General features: G+C 52.8%; 3 protein-coding genes across 3 annotated transcripts; 1 reads left to right on the top strand and 2 right to left on the bottom strand.

Moving 5' to 3' along the window:
* Positions 1–1,585: 1,585 nt before the first annotated feature.
* On the bottom strand, positions 1,586–11,733 carry P168DRAFT_322562 (type I polyketide synthase; the record flags this gene model as incomplete). The annotated part of the gene is made up of 12 exons (XM_024840587.1): positions 1,586–1,694; positions 1,750–2,732; positions 2,783–4,408; positions 4,467–9,297; positions 9,347–10,203; positions 10,254–10,496; positions 10,548–10,591; positions 10,640–10,713; positions 10,768–10,897; positions 10,988–11,102; positions 11,151–11,218; positions 11,268–11,733. 12 exons carry the CDS (start codon positions 11,731–11,733, stop codon positions 1,586–1,588), a joined length of 9,546 nt encoding a protein of 3,181 aa, XP_024688700.1.
* Positions 11,734–13,700: 1,967 nt separating this feature from the next.
* P168DRAFT_244695 (polysaccharide synthase) lies at positions 13,701–15,193 on the top strand (the record flags this gene model as incomplete). Its single annotated transcript, XM_024833940.1, has 5 exons — positions 13,701–13,726; positions 13,788–14,231; positions 14,296–14,727; positions 14,801–14,911; positions 14,980–15,193. The coding sequence occupies 5 exons, from the start codon at positions 13,701–13,703 to the stop codon at positions 15,191–15,193; spliced, it is 1,227 nt and encodes a 408-aa protein (XP_024688701.1).
* A 328-nt stretch (positions 15,194–15,521) lies between these two features.
* Positions 15,522–17,362, bottom strand: P168DRAFT_300250 (MDR family MFS transporter; the record flags this gene model as incomplete). The annotated part of the gene is made up of 4 exons (XM_024838405.1): positions 15,522–16,290; positions 16,370–16,640; positions 16,702–17,130; positions 17,185–17,362. The coding sequence occupies 4 exons, from the start codon at positions 17,360–17,362 to the stop codon at positions 15,522–15,524; spliced, it is 1,647 nt and encodes a 548-aa protein (XP_024688702.1).
* Positions 17,363–18,234: the final 872 nt, after the last annotated feature.

Here is an 18,234-nt window from a genome sequence, read left to right on the forward strand (position 1 = left end):
AAGTCTTAATTTCCTTACGCAGATCAGCGCGGGCTAACATTCCAAATCTGGCAATTAACTATGAGAAAGCAGATGACTCAGCACATTGTCAAGATGAGCACACGCTAACCCATATTTAGTATCCAGAATGTAAGACCATTCGACTATAATATTATATTGATTGTAAACTCGTTTACTTTCTCTGGACCAACTAATGCAATTTATTTGAATTGACTATGATAAACCCCTTTATTTCCGTACATTCCGGAGGGATGGAGCCAAGTACTTTAGGTTAATAGTAGACTTCATCAGAGCCATCAATGGGCCTGAATCTCGGGCTCATGGCCTAATCTACTATGGGCAGGCCCAAATTTAATTAGGAGACTTATCATCAGCCTCTAATAGGCTCCTGTAAAAGCCCATTTTTATATAAAATCTTAGTCTTACTATCCATAAAGCTGCTAAATAAATAAGCTAAAATACTTATTTATAAGTTATAAGCTTCTCGACGTAGTCTATAGCTTATTATAAGTCCTAGAATCTAATCTAAAGCCTAGCCTACAGGTAGATTAGATTAGATTAGGCTTGGGCTTTAGTGGGCTCTGATGAAGTCTAATCACCCGTACTTACCCTGAAGTCTAGCGTCTATTACTCACAAAGTGGTAGCAACTGAAGGGCTTAGGTATCATTTGACCGCGTTTATAATGATGGTCCGAGTATGGCTGAGCGGACGGGAAGCCCTGTTCGCCACACCCAATGGTTGTATGTATTTATTCCTTCTAATAAGTGAGTGTTATAGTGTCTATCACTTCTCTTTTGTCAGCTACAGTGTCCAGGATGGACCTGGAAACGAATGACGAGCGCTGACGAGCGATGATCATATTGACTAGCGTTACCGACCAACAACAGTTTACAATATTGTTTCTTGCTTTCATGTCAATACCTCAACCGAATGCTTGATTGTTTTTGGTGCTTAGGAGCGAGAAAGACTGATACCTGGAAACACAGAGCAAGGCTCACCAGATCAACGCATAGCCCACATCTGTCGCCATATAGAATGTCCAAGACTACATACAAAGCGCAGAAGATGTCTAAATAATTTAAAGGCCGAGTGGTAATCCTTTGCAACATCATCGTAAGGTATGTATACTTGTCGTCTGTCGGAAATATAAGAGGGTATAAGAGTACCTATGAAGTACACAACAAGTGTCTAGATATCTTTTGTTACTGAGTGGTATTCTTTCCCATATCGTCATTCGTTCTGAATAGTATGGCATACAATCAGGAACATGTCAGCTGAGTTGCCGGTTTTTTTCCCACAGGTTGTTTCTGGACTCTTTATGGTCTCCTGCAATCTTGCAACAATTCGCTGCATTTGATATCTCCAAGAAGTCACCAATGCCATCAGTGTCTTGGCTGCTCTCATCAGTGCTCCCACAATTCACGGTCAGATCGCAAGAGACATAGCCCGCGTGCTCAATCAATATTTGGCCATCGTTTTTAAAAGATATAATAATTGCCATAGCTCTTGTCTACAACGATACTTGCTACAATTCTTCAGTGAAAACATTCTTTTCCAGCCCCAGATACCAGCCTACACAACCCCTTACGCTTGACCAGCCTGGATAATGCTCTTGACAATATCCGCCGCGCGCCCGAGCGCTGCCTTGAAGCGCTCGGTGCCCGTGCGAGGACTGACGAAACACACCTCCAGACTGCCAATCTATTAGCTGCATGCTCCAGACTAGACGGGGATGGAGGGCTACTCACGAATCTTCGTTCACGGTGTAATTCATCCACACATTCTCTGGGTCCTCCATCGTATAGCCGGGATCCTGGGCCAGTTTGTTGTCGATCATAGTCTGCATGATCAGACGCGGGTAGCTCCTCTTCCACACGGGGTCAGAGAACAGCTCTGGAATGGCCTCGGCGGCGTCCTCGTCGTGCGCGTCCTGACTCATGACCTCCAGCACGTCCATAAGCCGGAAGTAGTTGCGGCCCTCTCCACCCTTGACGACCTGCGCGTTGGTCTCGCGCGCCGCCCGCAGGAGCTGGGCGCGCGCCTCAGTCCGCGACACGTTGCTGTCGAGCGCTGCGTCACAGAACTCTACCACCGACTTGAGCACCACCTGCACGATCTCGGGCCGGCCGAGGTGGAAGTGCGCTGTCGACACCGTCTCCCAGCTTGCCGGCAGGTAACCAAAGTACAGTCGGCTGGCGAGCTGGATCGTTAGGTCTACGGTCGCCTTGATGGGCACCGAGTGGTCTAGGAGGACGGCTTTGCCGAACGACGGGACAACGTGGGGCGTGTATATTTTTGCCCCGGTGGTTGCGGCGTATTTTTCGCGCAACATCGTCATGCGGGCCTCGATCTCCGACGTTGTCGCTACCAGGGGGATCTCCTCCAGGCTGGCAGGATCGACGACGGCTTCGCTGTCAGGACCGGTGTCATTGTCGTTCTCTGGGTCTAGGCTGTTGATGGCTCCCTGTAGCCGTTGCGAGATCTGCGACGTGGTCATGAAGTCGATCATGGAATGCTCGAAGATGGTACCGGAGCTGCCGTTGGCGGTAACGACGAGCTGTAGGGTCTTGTCGTGCCAGCGGTTGAACGAGTCGCCCAGGTACCCGAATCGGACCCGTTCCTCACGCGTGACGGGGCTGTAGTCATCCAGGCACAGGACAACGACAGATTCCTCCACCGTTTTGATATACGCGGCGTTCCTCGCGTCCGTCGAGAGAAGTGTCCGTCGGTTCTGGGATATCGTTAGTGTCAAAAGCGTTATGGAGGCAGAGCAAGACCTACAGTAGCCCAACTGTCGCGGTTGTCGGTCGTCAAAATGCCCGTCCAGTGCTTTTCCTCGAGGTTGAGGTCAAGGATGGCTTGGTATGTTGCTTTCAGCTTGGCATACGAGACGATGTTGTCTCCTTCCCGGAGCGACACGCGGAACAAGTGTCCTCTTCGCAACACGGCGATGTGTTCCACCCCCGGATACCTCATCATCTTGTCACATCCCACGTTGGGCTCTCTCAGGGCGTTGAAGAGCCACGTCAGAGAGTAGCCGCAGTTCGGCCTCTCGCCCAGAAAGTCGGGCTTCAGATTCTTGGAATCTAGGTCACGTTTAAACTCACACAGGCCCCTAGTCAGCGCGGCCGCTCGTTGGGCTTGGGTGTGCGGCACGGTGCTGTCAAAGTGGGTGCCGAGAAAGCTGCTGAATGGTACCAGAGGATATCTTCTCTTAAGGTGCAGTGCCTTGGTAAGGAGACCGGCAATCCAGCTCTCGACGCTGGGGTCATCCGCCTTGGCGCGTAGCTGGCTGTACAGCCTGCGTCCGAGACTGCCCGGGGCAGCGAGGGCCTGGGCCTTGCGGCTGAGCTCCGCATACTCTTCCCGCGTGTGGGCAAAGTGGCCGATGCCGTTTAGGAGGTCGTTGACGGCCTCGTCTAGGTCGACAAGCGGATGCCTAGGTAGCTCCTTGCTCGCCCGGCAACAGTGGAAGCTATGATTCGGCTGGAACTCGCCATTCGTAGGGGCATTCCCTTCTTTCTCCGCCGGTTTAGTGGTTTCCTGTGGCCGCGATGATTGCCGGATCTCGTCGGGGATCAGAGTCGATCGCGAGGCGACCGTTGCCGCCAGTGCCAGAATGCTGCTCGCACCGCCAAGCTCCGACGTCTGGAGGTTGATCTGGAACGCGCGCACCATCCAGTTCTTCAGCTCGATGCTCACGAGCGAGTCGAGACCGATGGTCGCAAGCGACTGATCAACCCTGATGTCGTCGATCGGCCGGTCAAGAAAGACAGCGAACTTGGTCAGCGCTGCGTCCCGGATGAGCTGCTCCGCTTCCTCCATCGTTGTCACGCTACCCAGAGCCTTTTTCAAGTCCACCTTATCGGTCTGCGTGGCGCTCGCGGCTTGTTTTCTTTGGGAATGAGCCAGCTGGCTGAAAACGGGATTTTCAAGAAGGTGCTCGTCGTTGGCGTCCATCATGGACTGATGCGTGACACCCTGGATGGTCTGGTGCATGTGCCGCTCGCGAGCGAGATCAGTCATGGCATACTCAATATCTGCAAAGAACTCGTCATAGGAGATGTCCATTGCGCTGTTCTGCCGAAGAGACGCCCTCAGGCCGCCGACGGACATTTCGCCTTGTTCTGCGCGGTGCGCTTCGACGGAGACGGCGCCGACGTTGACTGAGACGTAGTGCGTATGGGGGTGGCTGGCGTGGGCACGCGCGAAAGCGTCTTGGAAGCCATTTCCAGCGGCATAGTTGGATTGACCACCCTTGCCAACGACGGCCACGACCGAAGAAAGAGTTAGGAAGAAGGCTAAGTTGGGCGAGGCGAAGAACTTGTCGAGATTGAGAGTCCCGAGCACTTTGGGCTGGAGGGCCAACTTCCACTCCTCGATGGTCATCTGGGCGAATGTCCGGTCCTATGCTAGTGTTAGAGGATGGTCTCGAACTGAAGTCTGCAAGGCCCTGGTGACTTACTCTAAGCACCAAAGCACCGTTTATCACACCCCGTACAGGGGGCAGCTTAGAGCAATAAGACGCAGCGCGTTTCATGCTCTCCTCATCCGTGATATCACATTGGAGGATATGAAGCTCGCCTCCATGTTCCCTGACCGCAGCCATGTGCTTCTGTTTCGTTTCTTCGTCGATGGCTCGCCGAGAAAGAGACACCACGTGCCCGGCACCCCGAGAGGCCAGGAACACAGAGATTCGCGAAGTCAGATCACCCAGGCCGCCGGCTGCGACGTATGTACTGTCTTTGCAGACCCGCAGAGGCAGGGGCTTTGCAGGGAGAGACTTGACCATAGATGTAGGCTCGACCTGAAGGACAACCTTGCCCATGTGCTTCCTCGAGCCTACGAAGCGGAATGCGTCCTCGATCTGATCAATGGGATAGGTGGTGATCGGGTGTATGGGGCGCAATGTCTTGGACTCAAGCAGACTGACGATGTCGCCCAACATACGGTGGACGCGCCCGGAGTCTAGAGTTGAGAGTTTTTCTAGATCGAAGGCGTGGAAGGTGATCGACTTGTTGAAGGCAGCCATGCTCAGCTGAGAACCCTGTTGCATCTCACTCTTCCCCAGCTCAATGAAAGTTCCCAGGGGTTTGACGCAGTCGAGACTGTCCCTTAGTAACTCCCCTGTCGACGAGTTCAGAACCAGATCCACTCCCTCACCGTTGGTGAGTCGCATGATGCCCCACTTGAGCGACGCGGTCTGGCTGGAGAAAATATGACTTTCCGGGATGCTGTACTCGGTCATGATCAGCGCTCGCTTTGCAGCCGTGCTGACGGTGCAGAAGACCGTCGCGCCGATATGCTGGGCGATTTGAATGGCTGCCTGGCCCACGCCGCCAGACGCAGCGTGAATCAGAACCGATTGGTCTCCCCCAAGACGAGCTGTTTCTACCATGCAGTGATATTCCGTCACGTACGCGTGCGGAATGGACGCCGCCACCGTGGCAGACATCCAGCCGGGCGTCTTGTGGGCCAGATGTCCATGCACCCGCGACAGGTTGCTGAACGGCTGTGCGCCGAAACCCATGACGCGGTCGCCTACTTGGTAGCTATTCTGCATATCTTCGCCCACAGCCGTCACAAGGCCGGCAAACTCCCCAGCCATATGAGCTGCTGGGCCCCTCTGGCCAAGAGCATGGCTGACATCCTTGTAGTTTACGCCGTGGGCCTCGGTCTTGACTGCAATCTGGGATGCCCCGAGAGCAGCCGACATGTCATCGTCGACGAAGCACAGCGAACTCAGCAGTCCCGGTGTCGCGACCTCGGCCTTGAGAATTCGGTCGCCTTGGTAGGACGCGGTCTCCGTCTCGTCGGCGGCGCCCAGTCCCGTACGGCGCCGAGCCCACTGCAAGAATTCGGCATCCGGCTTGATACGGGGGACCAAGATGCGGCCGTCCTCGTAGGCAATCTCCGGCTCCAAAGACGGCGCGTCACCCGTGGCCGGCCAGAAACGCCTGTGTGCCACGTCGGCGATGACCCGGGCCGTCTTCTCTGGATGCAGATCGGGTTGGCGGATGTCGAGGCTGACTATACCAGTGCTGCTGCTCTCTCGCCGGAGCACGCGGATAAAGCAGTTAACTAGTCCCTTGTAGCCTGCGGCAGCAGGGTCTGCTGTGGCTTGGAGGAGCACCCATAGGATTCGGCATTTTGCGTTGAGGAGGGCGTTGACGGTCTCGAACAGTTGGGGTTGGGGGTCGAGGAGGACCGGTTTCTCCGCACGGTCGATGATCACATACAGGTTGTCTTCCTGGGCTTTGACTTGCTCCCACGGGGACTCTACGGCATCAATATCGTTGGAGGCGAATTTCGCGGCGGTCGTCTCAACCACGTGATCGTTAACGTCGTCTCTGATAAGAACGACGCTGTGCCTAGAAAGTGTCCCGTTGCTGTGCGAGGGCTCAGCTTTGGCCACCATCATGCATTCCCACGATAGATGAATCCCCCCGAATCCGTTCCTCGCCAGGACATCCTGCCACTGGTTGCGGAACATCAGCGGACCGTCGACGCGGAAATCATCCTCGGGGGCCCACCATCCGGTGAGCGAGCCGGCCACGAGACCAAAAGCGGCGCCTTTCGGCTCGACTTCAAGGAGAACCAGGCTGCCCCCAGGCTTAAGTAGCTTGCGCATGCGGCTTATCGTAACGTCAATCTTCCTCGTCGCATGCAGCACGTTGGACGCCACCAGCACGTCGTAGGATCCAGGCTCGAAGCCCTGCTCGATGGGATCCGCGTCTACGTCCAGCGTTCGGAACTCCATGACGTCCTCCCATTTGGCGAATGTCTGGCGCGCATCCTCGAAGAAACCACTGGAGATGTCCGTAAAGGTGTACTTCTCGACAGGGAGGCTGATGGCGCCATTCTGGCCAGAGAGTCCGCGGAAGAGCCACTTTGTGCAGCCTCCCGTCCCCGCGCCAGCCTCGAGGACGCGGAGGCGTGGGTTCTTGAAAGTCAAGATCTTCATGTACGCCACTGCGGCGTCGTAGGGGCCGACCATAATACCGCTCTCATAGTACCTTGAGAGGAGATTGCCTTCCAGCATGACGTCCAAGGGCTGGGCTTCCCCAGTCAGGATGCGAGGGAGGGCTTTACCGACGCGGGCAAGAAGTTGCAGCTGGGCTGCGGTATTGGAGGACTCAATCTTTTGCAGGATTATCTTCTCGTCTTCCGAAGTCAAGCTTGAGGTGATCTGATGGCAATAGTCCGAGGCTAACCACCTCTTCATCCAACCAAGGAATTTGACTTGCTGGGGGGTCACCATGCCAGCATTGTTCTCCTCAACATGGCGCACAGCATCTCGGAACCAAATGGATGAGGCCTGATCCGTAAGACGGTATTCCTCATCAGATTCCTGAAGAGTCAATTTGGTTCCTTCAAATCCGTGTGTTATGTTTTCGTCCAAACCCATGGTAGACGAGAGCACCTGGCGGAATGAGCTTTCGGTCATGAAATCGGCGTCAAGGCTCCAGTCCAGTCGATTTACTGCATCTTGGACGAAAGACCGGTTCTCTTCCTCGCGCGTCTCGCCAACGGCTCTCAAGTTGATAAGGAGTCGAATTACGGGGCTGAGATGGCCATCCACATCCTTCTGGAACACCCAGCCCTCCCCCGTGGACGCTTTGGGGCCGTCAGCTTCGATTTGCATGGCCCCAGTCAGGACGGCCCCTGTCGTGGTGGAGATACTGGCACTGATTTCCAGCAACGGGATCTTGGTCGGAACACATGCAGCGTTGGTGATGAATTTTTTGAACAGGATTGCATTGATCTGCTGCGCGGCATCCAGGGTGGTAGGATGGATGACATGAGACCTGAAGGACCGGTACGGCATCAACGACGCAATGTCTGGCGTGCTTATTTCGAACACGCCACGGGTCTTGCCGTATTTTGCTGAAACGATGGGTGTAAATGCACCGCTAAACTCGTTTCCTGTCTGTCTTGCAAAATCGTAGAACTCCGACTTCGTCATGTCCGTGTCGCAGCTTTGCTGAGAAGTTCCAAGGAATTGTATAGCTTCTTCTCGGCGCAATTCGCCTTCTCGGGTGCCCTCGACCTCGTTCAGCTCGTCCGTGGCGTACTCGACCGTGATCTCGCCGGAGCAGTGCTCGCTCCACGAGCCGTCACTGTTGTAAGATCGGATCCGGAACGACTCCCAGCGGCTGCCCTCGTACTGATTAGCGGCGGACATGCTCAGCTGGACTTCCACCTCGCCCGAGTTACTGTCATCTCGCTCACTGAGCACGATGGCCTTAGAGATTGACACGTTGCGAAGAACAAACTTGGCGATGGGTTGTTGGTCCCCTCTCATCTGCACGAGCTGCTTCGTCGCCTCCATGGCCATCGTCAGGTAGCCTGCACCAGGGCACAACGTGAAACCCTCAACCATATGGCCTCTAAGCCAGGGCAAGCTGTCTAAGTTGATGAAATACCTCCAGCGCGGCTCTTGAATGGTGCTGGCCGGGTCAAGCAGGCCGAGAAGGTCGTGGTGTGGGATCGGGCGGAAGCGATGGGCCTTGCTGAGCCTCGACTCGCGCCAGAACGGCGCCAGGTCCCAGGGATGTGATTTCAAGTCTCTGATGACTTCAGGCTTTGTGTTATCAGTCATGGTGAGAACCGCATTCATGTCGATCTGGAGGCCAAGCTCGAACATCCTGCCAACGAGCGCCAGAGTGGACTGTGCGGCATCAGTGTTGCGCACTAGAGCAGAGAGGTACTCGAATTTGAAGCCTTTAGCTCCGTCCTGGGCGAATGTCTGGCGAGAAGGACCCGCAAGCGCCGAGTGTGGCCCGATTTCAACAAATACACCCATATCCATGTTGGCATCATGCTTCATCTGCTCGTTGCGGAGCAGCGTCAACGCCTGGCTGAACTTGACTTGCGACACCAGGTTGGACGCCCAGTAGTCGGCATCAAAACCAGTTGACTTGACAGCGCCGGTGACACTCGAGTAGAAATCTACGCTGTCTCTTACTCCGGAGGACTCAAGACTGCCGATCGCCTCTTGGTATTCCTGGGCAACACGCTGCATGTGGTGGGAGTGATAGGCCGTGTCCACTCTAAGCTTGCGGGCAAATATACCATCCTTATCAAGTGCTTCCTTGAGATCGTCAATGGCGGTTTCGTCTCCCGACAGGGTCTGGCTCATCGGGCTGTTCACGCATGCCACGACGGCCTTCCCACGGGTAAGATTCTTGAGGTACTGCGTCGCTTCGGTCTCGTCAAGACTGACGGCCATCATAGCGCCGGTGACATCAGCCATCTGCTTGGCTTTGGCGGAAAACACTCCCCGCTGGTATGCTCTGTTCGCGGTTAGCAAGGATCCGCTGCGTGTATAGGGGTTTTACTTACACGAGAATCGCACTCTCCCGACTAAGGGCACCAGCCGCGTAAGCGGCAGCAATTTCACCAGAGCTGTGACCCACAACCCGACTCGGTCTGATCGAGAAGCTCTCGAGCAGATCCACGAGCGCAATTTGAATGGCCGTGGTAGCAGGCTGCGCGATTTCGGCGTCCCCGATACGGGAATTCTCAGCACACTTTGACAGCTCCTCGACGAGACTCCACGAACAGCCTTGGCGGCGCAGCGTATCTTCCATGGCCGACATCGACAGTTGGAACACGCGCGAGGTGTGGATGAGCTCCAAGCCCATTGCATGCCACTGGGCGCCTTGTCCGGAGAAGACGAACGTGATGGGTGCCCGCGACACGATTCTTTTCTGAGGGGATGGTACTTTGAGCTCAGCCGCCAGCTCCTCCGTCGTTGAAGCGACGATGGCTCTCCTGTAGGGGAGAGCCGATCTGTGGACTCCGAGCGTGTAGGATAGGCTGTGCAGAGTCTGTGGTGTCATCTGGTGCATCTTAATCCACAGACGAAGATCTTCGGCGCGCGATAACAACGCCTTCTCGGTCGACGCACTGAGAACAATCAATTCCGGACAGTGTGGCGTGATTTTGCTGGTAAAAGAGACTTGATTTGTGTTCGAAAATCCGTTATTCATATCGTCACTCTGGTCCGTGTGGGTACCATTGGCCGTTGTACCATTGGCCGTCGTACCATTGACTCTGATTCCATTCGGCTTCCTCTCGGAGTCAGCAGCCTGGATAATAACATGGCAATTGGACCCCCCGTAACCAAACGAATTGAGAGACACCCGCACCGGCCCACCATCACGAGGCATCGGTAGCTTCGTCAATTCTGTCGGAATCTAGGAGATGTTAACTCAAGCACCTGATACCAGTCGCACAGCAGGTATACCTTGATAGTTCTTTCATAGAGCTTCAAGGAGGGCTTTGGCTTAATAAATTCCAAGTTCGGCGGGATGTGACCATGCTTCAGCACGAGGATAGATTTGAGCAGCCCGGCAATGCCAGAGGACGCCTCGAGGTGCCCGACGTTTGGTTTAATGGACCCAACGTAGAGGTCGTCTGTTCTAGCACCACTCTCGCAGAAGACCTTGGAGATGGATGCAATTTCTTCTCGGTCGCCTACTTGGGTTCCCTATTCGGATGTCTGTCAGCGCGGACTCATTCCACCGTACGGGATACTTACGGTGCCGTGAGCCTCGACAAACGGTGTATCGGCAGGGTTCAACCCTGCCTCCCGATATACACGGGAAGACAAAGCAGCCTAAGCGTTGCTACTGGGGGTGTTGAGGCCGGGAGTTTTGCCGTCTTGGTTTGTACCAGAGTTGGCAATAACGGCGTGGACTCGGTCCCTGCTTACTTGTCAATATAAAACATCTCTGGGGCTTTTTCTTGTGATATATTACCCGTCTGCAAGTGCGCGGTCTAAACGCTTGAGAACAATCGTGGCCACGCCCTCACCGCGTCCATAACCTTCCCCTCGCGAGTCGAAGGCATAAGACTTGCCATCGGGATTCAGCATGCCCATGGTGCTCACTACGTCGAGTCAGCATTTGGGGAATTTTCACAAATCTCCGCTTCAAGTGTAAAGGGGGGAGGGGTTCAAGTGGATGGAAACAAACTCACTGATGGTGAGAGGGTCAGGGTCAATAATAAGTTGCGAGCCACCAACCAAGGCGAGGTCTGACTCGCCTAGCCTGAGACTCTGGCATGCTTGATGAAGGGCCACCAGCCTTCCGGACTATACGCTTTTAGTATGGTTCTTTCCATAGCTTGCAATAGCACTTACGCAGTCAGTGTCAATGGTCAAGCACGGTCCTTTCAGGTCAAAACAGTACGAGATTCTGTTCGAGAGGACTTTTGTCGTGTCAGCACCATGACTGTTAGATCGGCCTCGAAGACCTACTCGCTTCCCTCGTCCCGTTCATATGCGTATTGCTAATGGTAGACAGGTCCTTGTGTCCCATCCTATCATAGCTTTTCTCATATACACCCGCAAACACCCCAGTATTCGACCCTCGCAAAGTCTCCACCGGAATGGCAGCGTCTTCCAATGCCTCATACGTCGTCATCAGGAACAGACGCTGCTGGGGATCCATGGCGTGGGCCTCCGTGCTGGAGATACCGAAGAACTTGGCATCAAACTGCGAGATGTCCTCTTGCAGGAAGAACCCGTGCTTCGTGACCATGGATTGTTTCGCGTCCGGATATGCGTCAAACCACTCCTCGGCAGCCCAGCGGTCTGCTGGGATTATTGTTTGGCCGCTGCGGCCCTCTGACAGGAGATTCCATAGCTTGTCCAGGTTGCTGGCCCCGCCAGGGAGCCTGCAGCCGACGCCTATGATGGCAATTGGAGCTGGTGTTGGAGACATGGTTAAAACAAAAAATAATAGATAGTTGAGACTCGAAGTACAGAGCGTGTTACGATTATATGTCAGTGTCTACACGCCACAATATGTACTGTTTATATAGGTTGGCCATGCTACGCAGTCATCCAAAGCTAGGGTGGTTACAGAGAAGTATCCATGTAGTAAGAGGTCTAGACTGCCTGGACTTTGTCAAACCTCTGGGTCGCCCGAGATACGATCCATTTCTGCACCCCCAAACGAAGCGAGCGCGTGGCTTGCATCTCCAAGACTATCAGTACAAAGATGCCCCTGCTCAACCGCCGGACTGCCGTTGTATTCTAACCCCACACATAGAATTTCCCCGCGCAGGATTGCTCCTACCGCCGAGGCTTTTGGTCTGGATGTCCCGGCGTTTCCCCGTTCCTTAGGGCTTTTAGTGGAGCTGGTATGACTGGAGTCAGACATAGTATAGACTGAACAATTTGCTTCCACACCAGCTCTTCTAGATTTCTCCTCTCCCTCTCTCTCTCTCTACATATAGTCCTACCGCAGGTCCTATCACGTGATAGTATAGAGCCCTATACGGCAACAGTGTAGAGTCTCCAGAGTGGGTATACAGTAATCGTGTCAGGGATAATATCTAGAAATGATAACCCCAGCTCTGCCTTCCCTTGGCAAATGTCTGAAGAGTCAAGCTTGTACGGGACCCACTTTCCGACGTACCACTTCTGCAGGCTACAAGTACGTGGACAAGGTTAAGTGTGTGTATCGGGCCTGGCCGCTTGTGGGTCGCGAACTCGGGAAGATCCGCCGTCCGACCGCAATTTAGCCGGATTATCCCTTCCAATCGGTTAAATGCGAGTGCGGTTATCCTCCTATCACGTCCCTCCTAGAGTATTATCGCTCTTGCAGAAATGAGAGTTCTTCAGTCTCCCGAACATGTCGCTGAAAAGACGCCAATGCACTACACCCCAGCTAGACCATTGGTGGGTTCGTCGGGTCTTCCCCGCGAGTGGCCTTGCTGGGATCACTCGGACTCGCCGAGGGTGAAGATAGCAAACATGCTAATGATAATGTAACCCAAGACTATACCCATGAAGCGTGGCTGTTAGTCAGTTTTCATCTTAGAGCAGTGTGCTCTATTGGTGCTTCCCACGCACGGCTGTGGTGGATTGTGTATGGGTTGACTATGACCGCATAGAGATATCAGGACTTTAGGTTTGCTATCTTTGAATCGCCAGGGCAGTCTCACTATGCATAAACATTGCATATAACTACTCTTGATCTAAGAGATTTGATGTGCTTTCTATATGGTTAGCCCTTTAGCGATTTGAGCGAACGACGTACTAGATAGTCACCTTCGACCCAGGATGGACTGGTCTAGACCTACTTGATATGCACCTATGTTGAACCCCGGGCTACGGGGAGATTGGCGTTGAGGGCTTTCCGCCTATGAGCCCATTCGTTGGTCAAGGGTGAAGATGTTCAATTGAGCCGCCGTTGGCGCCAACTGTGAATCCCAGTCGTCACACCCGTGGTACTTAAGCGAGTCTAATAACCTATTTCACTTCCCCTGTAGTATGATAGACAAAATGACAGTGATGGTGCGCGGTTGCATGAACCCCTGGTCTCTTACTGTGCTAATTTTCTGGTACTCTTATCGTCTAGGCCAGTAATGGATCCATGCACATCTGCAGTAAGCTTGGCTAGTTTCATGAAGAAAGTCCCGCCGGCGGCCTCAAGCTCGCGGGGGTAGTACAGGATGACCCATTGATTCCGGAATATCCGGCTTCCAAGCCGAGATAGATGTTGGAGAGTCCCAAGGCATCCCTAAGATTCCGGTATTGAGTCCCAATAAGTCCTTCCCTCTCTATATATCCTATAGATCTCAGGAGAATCGTCCATCAATGCTAGATGCTCACTTATGCTCCCGTCTTCTCAGCCGACATTTGGCACATTGATCGACGATTTCCCTTGGTCTGATTTTCATCATGGCAGTAGCTTTAGGAGCACTCTGGTAAGTGTCTTCGCGCTACATAACCCGTAAATCGCGAGATGACTTACATCACGTATTACAGGGCTTGGAGTGTCTTAGACAAAGCCGTCATATCATACTATGCTAGCAAGTACAACCCGGTTCCCTTACCCGTAAAGCAAAACTACACCCACAACGACGTGAGCATCATCGTCCCGACAATCGACACCGAGTCAACCTTCACCGAGTGCATGCGCCTCTGGCTCAAGGCCAATCCTCGGGAGATCGTCATCGCAACCGTTGAGCGGAACAAGGCGCGTGTCGAGGAGCTGATCGAGCCACTCCGACAGCATGCTGACAAAATTGTCATCGTGATTTCGCCGCTGGCCAATAAACGTCACCAGCTGATAGTCGGTGTCAAGGCAGCCATGGGTAAGATCTTTGCCTTGGTGGACGACGATGTTTACTGGCGCGTCGAGACCGTCATGCCCTACCTGTTGGCCCCGTTTGAGGATGCCGAGGTCGGGGCGGTGGCGGGTATACAGAGGTAAGGCCCCTGTCCTTAACCCCCACCTTGTGTACAACACATGACTGACTGGAGTTTCTATCAGCGCTGAGGTCCCATCCGATCGCCAAGATGCACAAGTCATCACACCCTGGGAAGCAACGGCGACGTTCGACTTGTGTCAGTGGAAAGGCTCTCGGGAGGTGCACTTCGCCGCGGACGGAGGCTGCTGGTGCCTGTCGGCACGAACGCTCTTCATCCGCGCTTCTATCCTCCAAGACAAGGGCTTCGCCGATGCGTACACACAGGAAACGATTGGCCGCAGGATCGTAAACACCGCCGACGATGTTGTTCTGACTGGGATGATATTCGACCGCGGATGGAAGGTGTCGATCCAGAATACCCCCGAAGCTGAAGTGACCACCAACATTCCTCGGGACCACAGACTTGTGTGGCAGTTGCTTCGTTGGGAGCGGGGAAATGTTCGCACTTTTCTGGGGTATATGTTTGTATTCCCTGGCTATAGAAAAATGATGCAGTAGGTCGCTCCCGTCTTGCTTGCTGGCTTTGTGAAGTGGTTGTCTGATTTATTTCGTTAACTCTCTACTTAGGAGACACCCATACACGACGTCCAAAATGGTTGAGCGTCTTTTCCGTCCAATCTGGGCCTTTGCATATGTTTGGGCTTGGTTACAAACGTGGTACACAGCGCCGTTGATTGCGTGAGTACTCCATCCCCGTGCTGCTTGCATGTTTACATTCAGTACCCCATCTTATTCTTCATCAACAGCTACGCATACATAGCTTGGTTAGCTTTTGGATGGAAAGGATGGTTTCCAACGTGCCGAGCATTCCTTGAACGGCACCCCTATTGTGGACGTCAGGTGTGGGCGTTTCTGCTCATGGAATATATCGGCCCGTTCATAGACATATATGTCTACTTGACTATGAATAATGATGAATGGTTGACTAGGACGGCGGACACAAAGGATATCAAGAATTAGAATACTCAATATATCGCTAGTATGAATGATGTTATTGGGTTCCGAGAAACAGGTGTCGATGTCTAGCGAGTGTTATGTGAATATACAGATGTCCGTCGAAGATTTTATGTTTGTAGTATTTCCTTGCCAGTGCTGTTAACAAAATCTATAGATTGGCACCTAGATCTCTTTCTGTATTGTGTTGAGATATCCGTCATATCAAGCCTGACCAAATATCAAATCGGCATTCCGGTGTGGTGGCTGTTATATCGTTACTCCTTCTGATCACGCCAACTGAAAATAAATATCTACTCACATCACTATGTGTACACCGTGAATAGGCCCGTAACTATTTCTCGATGACCTCCTCGGCTGGCGTTTGGGTATCCTGCTTCTTAGAATCAGGCAATTGCCGCCATTCCATTGCCCAGCTTGTTATCCAAGCAAGGGCGGGCGTAGCAAGCGCGACCCAGAACACATTCCTCAAAGCGGAGTTGAATGCATTCACAACGGCATTTATCAGCTTTGGAGAAACCACGTCCCTAAAACCACCCGCACCGGCCGCCACTACGGCTGCGCCATCTACTCCCTGCACCGTCCTGAGGTTCCTCAAAAGCCCATCAGTGAAGAGATTCTGCCCAACGCTAGGGGCCAACGCGCCCCCAAGCATCTGGAAAAACATGATCATAACAAGACCCGTTGGTATATCCGGCTTGTTGAGGACGACCTGCACAGCCAGGATCGGCATCTGGCTACAGCTGCCGTAGCCAATTCCGGACAGGATTTGGAACCCTATCCAATGTCCGCGCGGACTGTTGGCACGGACCAGTTGATAAAGACCGCCTCCGGTAGCTAGGACGACAGGCCCAACCCACATGAACGGTACATAGTGCCCGAATTTCGACGCTATAGAGCCTGCGCAGAGAGTGCCCAGGCTGTTTGACACGATCAATGGGAGTAGATTGATTCCCGAGTCTCGGGCACTAGTGTTCTTGACCGATTGGAAGTATATGGGCCAAAAGTATGATTGCAGAACTATCGCAATCTGAACGAGCATCATGAATGCGCATGATGCCGATACGGTACGACTGCGGAATATGTGAAGAGGGATATTTGAGCTTAGATATGTTAGCAAGAGTAAAATAACCAAGCTGTATGTATGCATGTGGAGAGTAGATTGCAAGAGAAGGGACCAACTTTTCATTGCCTCGGACTTGCAGGCCCAAGAACGTAACCAAAAGTAGACCAAATCCGATAAGACACCCGAACACCTTGGGATTAGACCATGGGTGGACGATGCCACCCCACTGCAATGCCAAGTTCAGACACGACGTTGCGCCGAGTAGGAGGGCGGCCCCTGGAAGATCAAGTTGGCGTAGCTTCAGGCTCCATGGTAAATTACCCTTTACTGCGGGAGGAGGTTTTCTCAAGGTGAACCAAACCAGAACCAACCCAACAGCTCCGAAGGCTGAATACTTTAGCTGCGATTATATGAGGAGGATGAGGGCTGTTTTCATCCACAGACTTACGAAGATTAATCCAGAAAACAAAGCGCCAGGTCAGCACCTTGCTATCCGTTATCGCACCACCCACGAGTGGACCAATGGCCGATCCAATGTTGTACATGCCCAGGACTATAGGCGATAGCATGGCCTGCTTTTTCAACGACACGCAATACGACAAAATAGTCGTCGTCCCGCTCACCAAACCAGCTGCGCCAAGGCCAGACACCGCTCGCCCTATGATTAGAGTCATGGAATTCGGAGCGACTGCCGAGATGACAGAGCCAATCTCAAAGACGGCGAGCGAGATGCAGTACACCCACTTGATGTTGTAGAACGCATATAAGCGGCCACAGGTCGGTAGCAGAGCCATCTGCGCAATCAAGTAGGAAGACCCATACCAGCCAATGTCGTTGAGGCTTTGGAAGTCGCTGGTGATCTGGGGTATCGCCGTCGCTTGGTATGACAATTAGGGCTGATGCTCCCTCCGCTAGATTACGGGACACGAACCCAGAATGGTATTGTCAATGGCTAGCACAAAGCAAATGGACATGAAAGCCACGGTCAGGGAAGCGAGAGCCCATCCGTGCATGTAGCCTGTTTCCGGCTGCTCTTCGTTGTCCTCGATGTCAGTTACGTCTGCGGTCACCCCATCAGGACGCGCAGACTCCGGTGCACTTTCCATCATGCTGTTCTGGGGGTTGTTTGGTCACAAAAGTTGTGGACAATGAATGCGATGAGCTATTGACCATGTATATTATCAGGACAACCATTGTGGTTTGTCTGCATGAGCGGACGCGACTATGCCTGTATCATAATCCACGTGACAGTTTCACATGATACAGGACTATCTCTGGACAGGACTAGAATTGCACAGGAGAGGTTAGGTTCAAAAGCAGGGTACACCTATCTGGCCAGTTATAGCTAGGTCGGATTTCTATATCTAATCACATTTAAGATAAAAATGAGTTAATTGGTGAAAGTACCTTTCTTAGTGCTAATCTTAGAAGCGAAACTATAGTCTATCTTGAATTGGGGTTGCATCCGGTTGGATTGGGCGGATTCTCGGCCCGCAGCACCCAATCCGTCCGGGGTTGGGGGGCTGGCTGTGGGGCTGGCTGTGGGATCCGCCCCGAGTCCAGACCCGGCTAGGTTAGGGTTAAGATCAGTAGGTCGTGCAGTAAGCAGTGTTCACACAGTTGCTGCTCTAACAATATAGCGGCTAGAATTTAAGAGCAACATCATTTACAGGAATATTCATGAGAGTGTATCTTCTCTAAAATAGCTTTACTAATATTAACTATTTCCTCAGGCACTATACCTGTAGTATCACTGTATCATACAAATATATAAAGAGTATATGCTGGGGATATCACTCAGATCAAGCTCTACCAAAGTACCGTTCGGCTTTTTAGCTCAGGGGCTAAGATTATATATCAGAAGCCAATGTATGTATTCATTTAGTCTTTCATGGTCTTACAATTTTACGATCTTTCTACTCATGCTAATTCCATCGACTATACTCATGTCTGATGTATCATTGCTACTATCCTAATCATG

This window comes from Aspergillus campestris (assembly GCF_002847485.1).
Source record: "Aspergillus campestris IBT 28561 chromosome Unknown P168scaffold_16, whole genome shotgun sequence".
Classification (NCBI taxonomy): domain Eukaryota; kingdom Fungi; phylum Ascomycota; class Eurotiomycetes; order Eurotiales; family Aspergillaceae; genus Aspergillus; species Aspergillus campestris.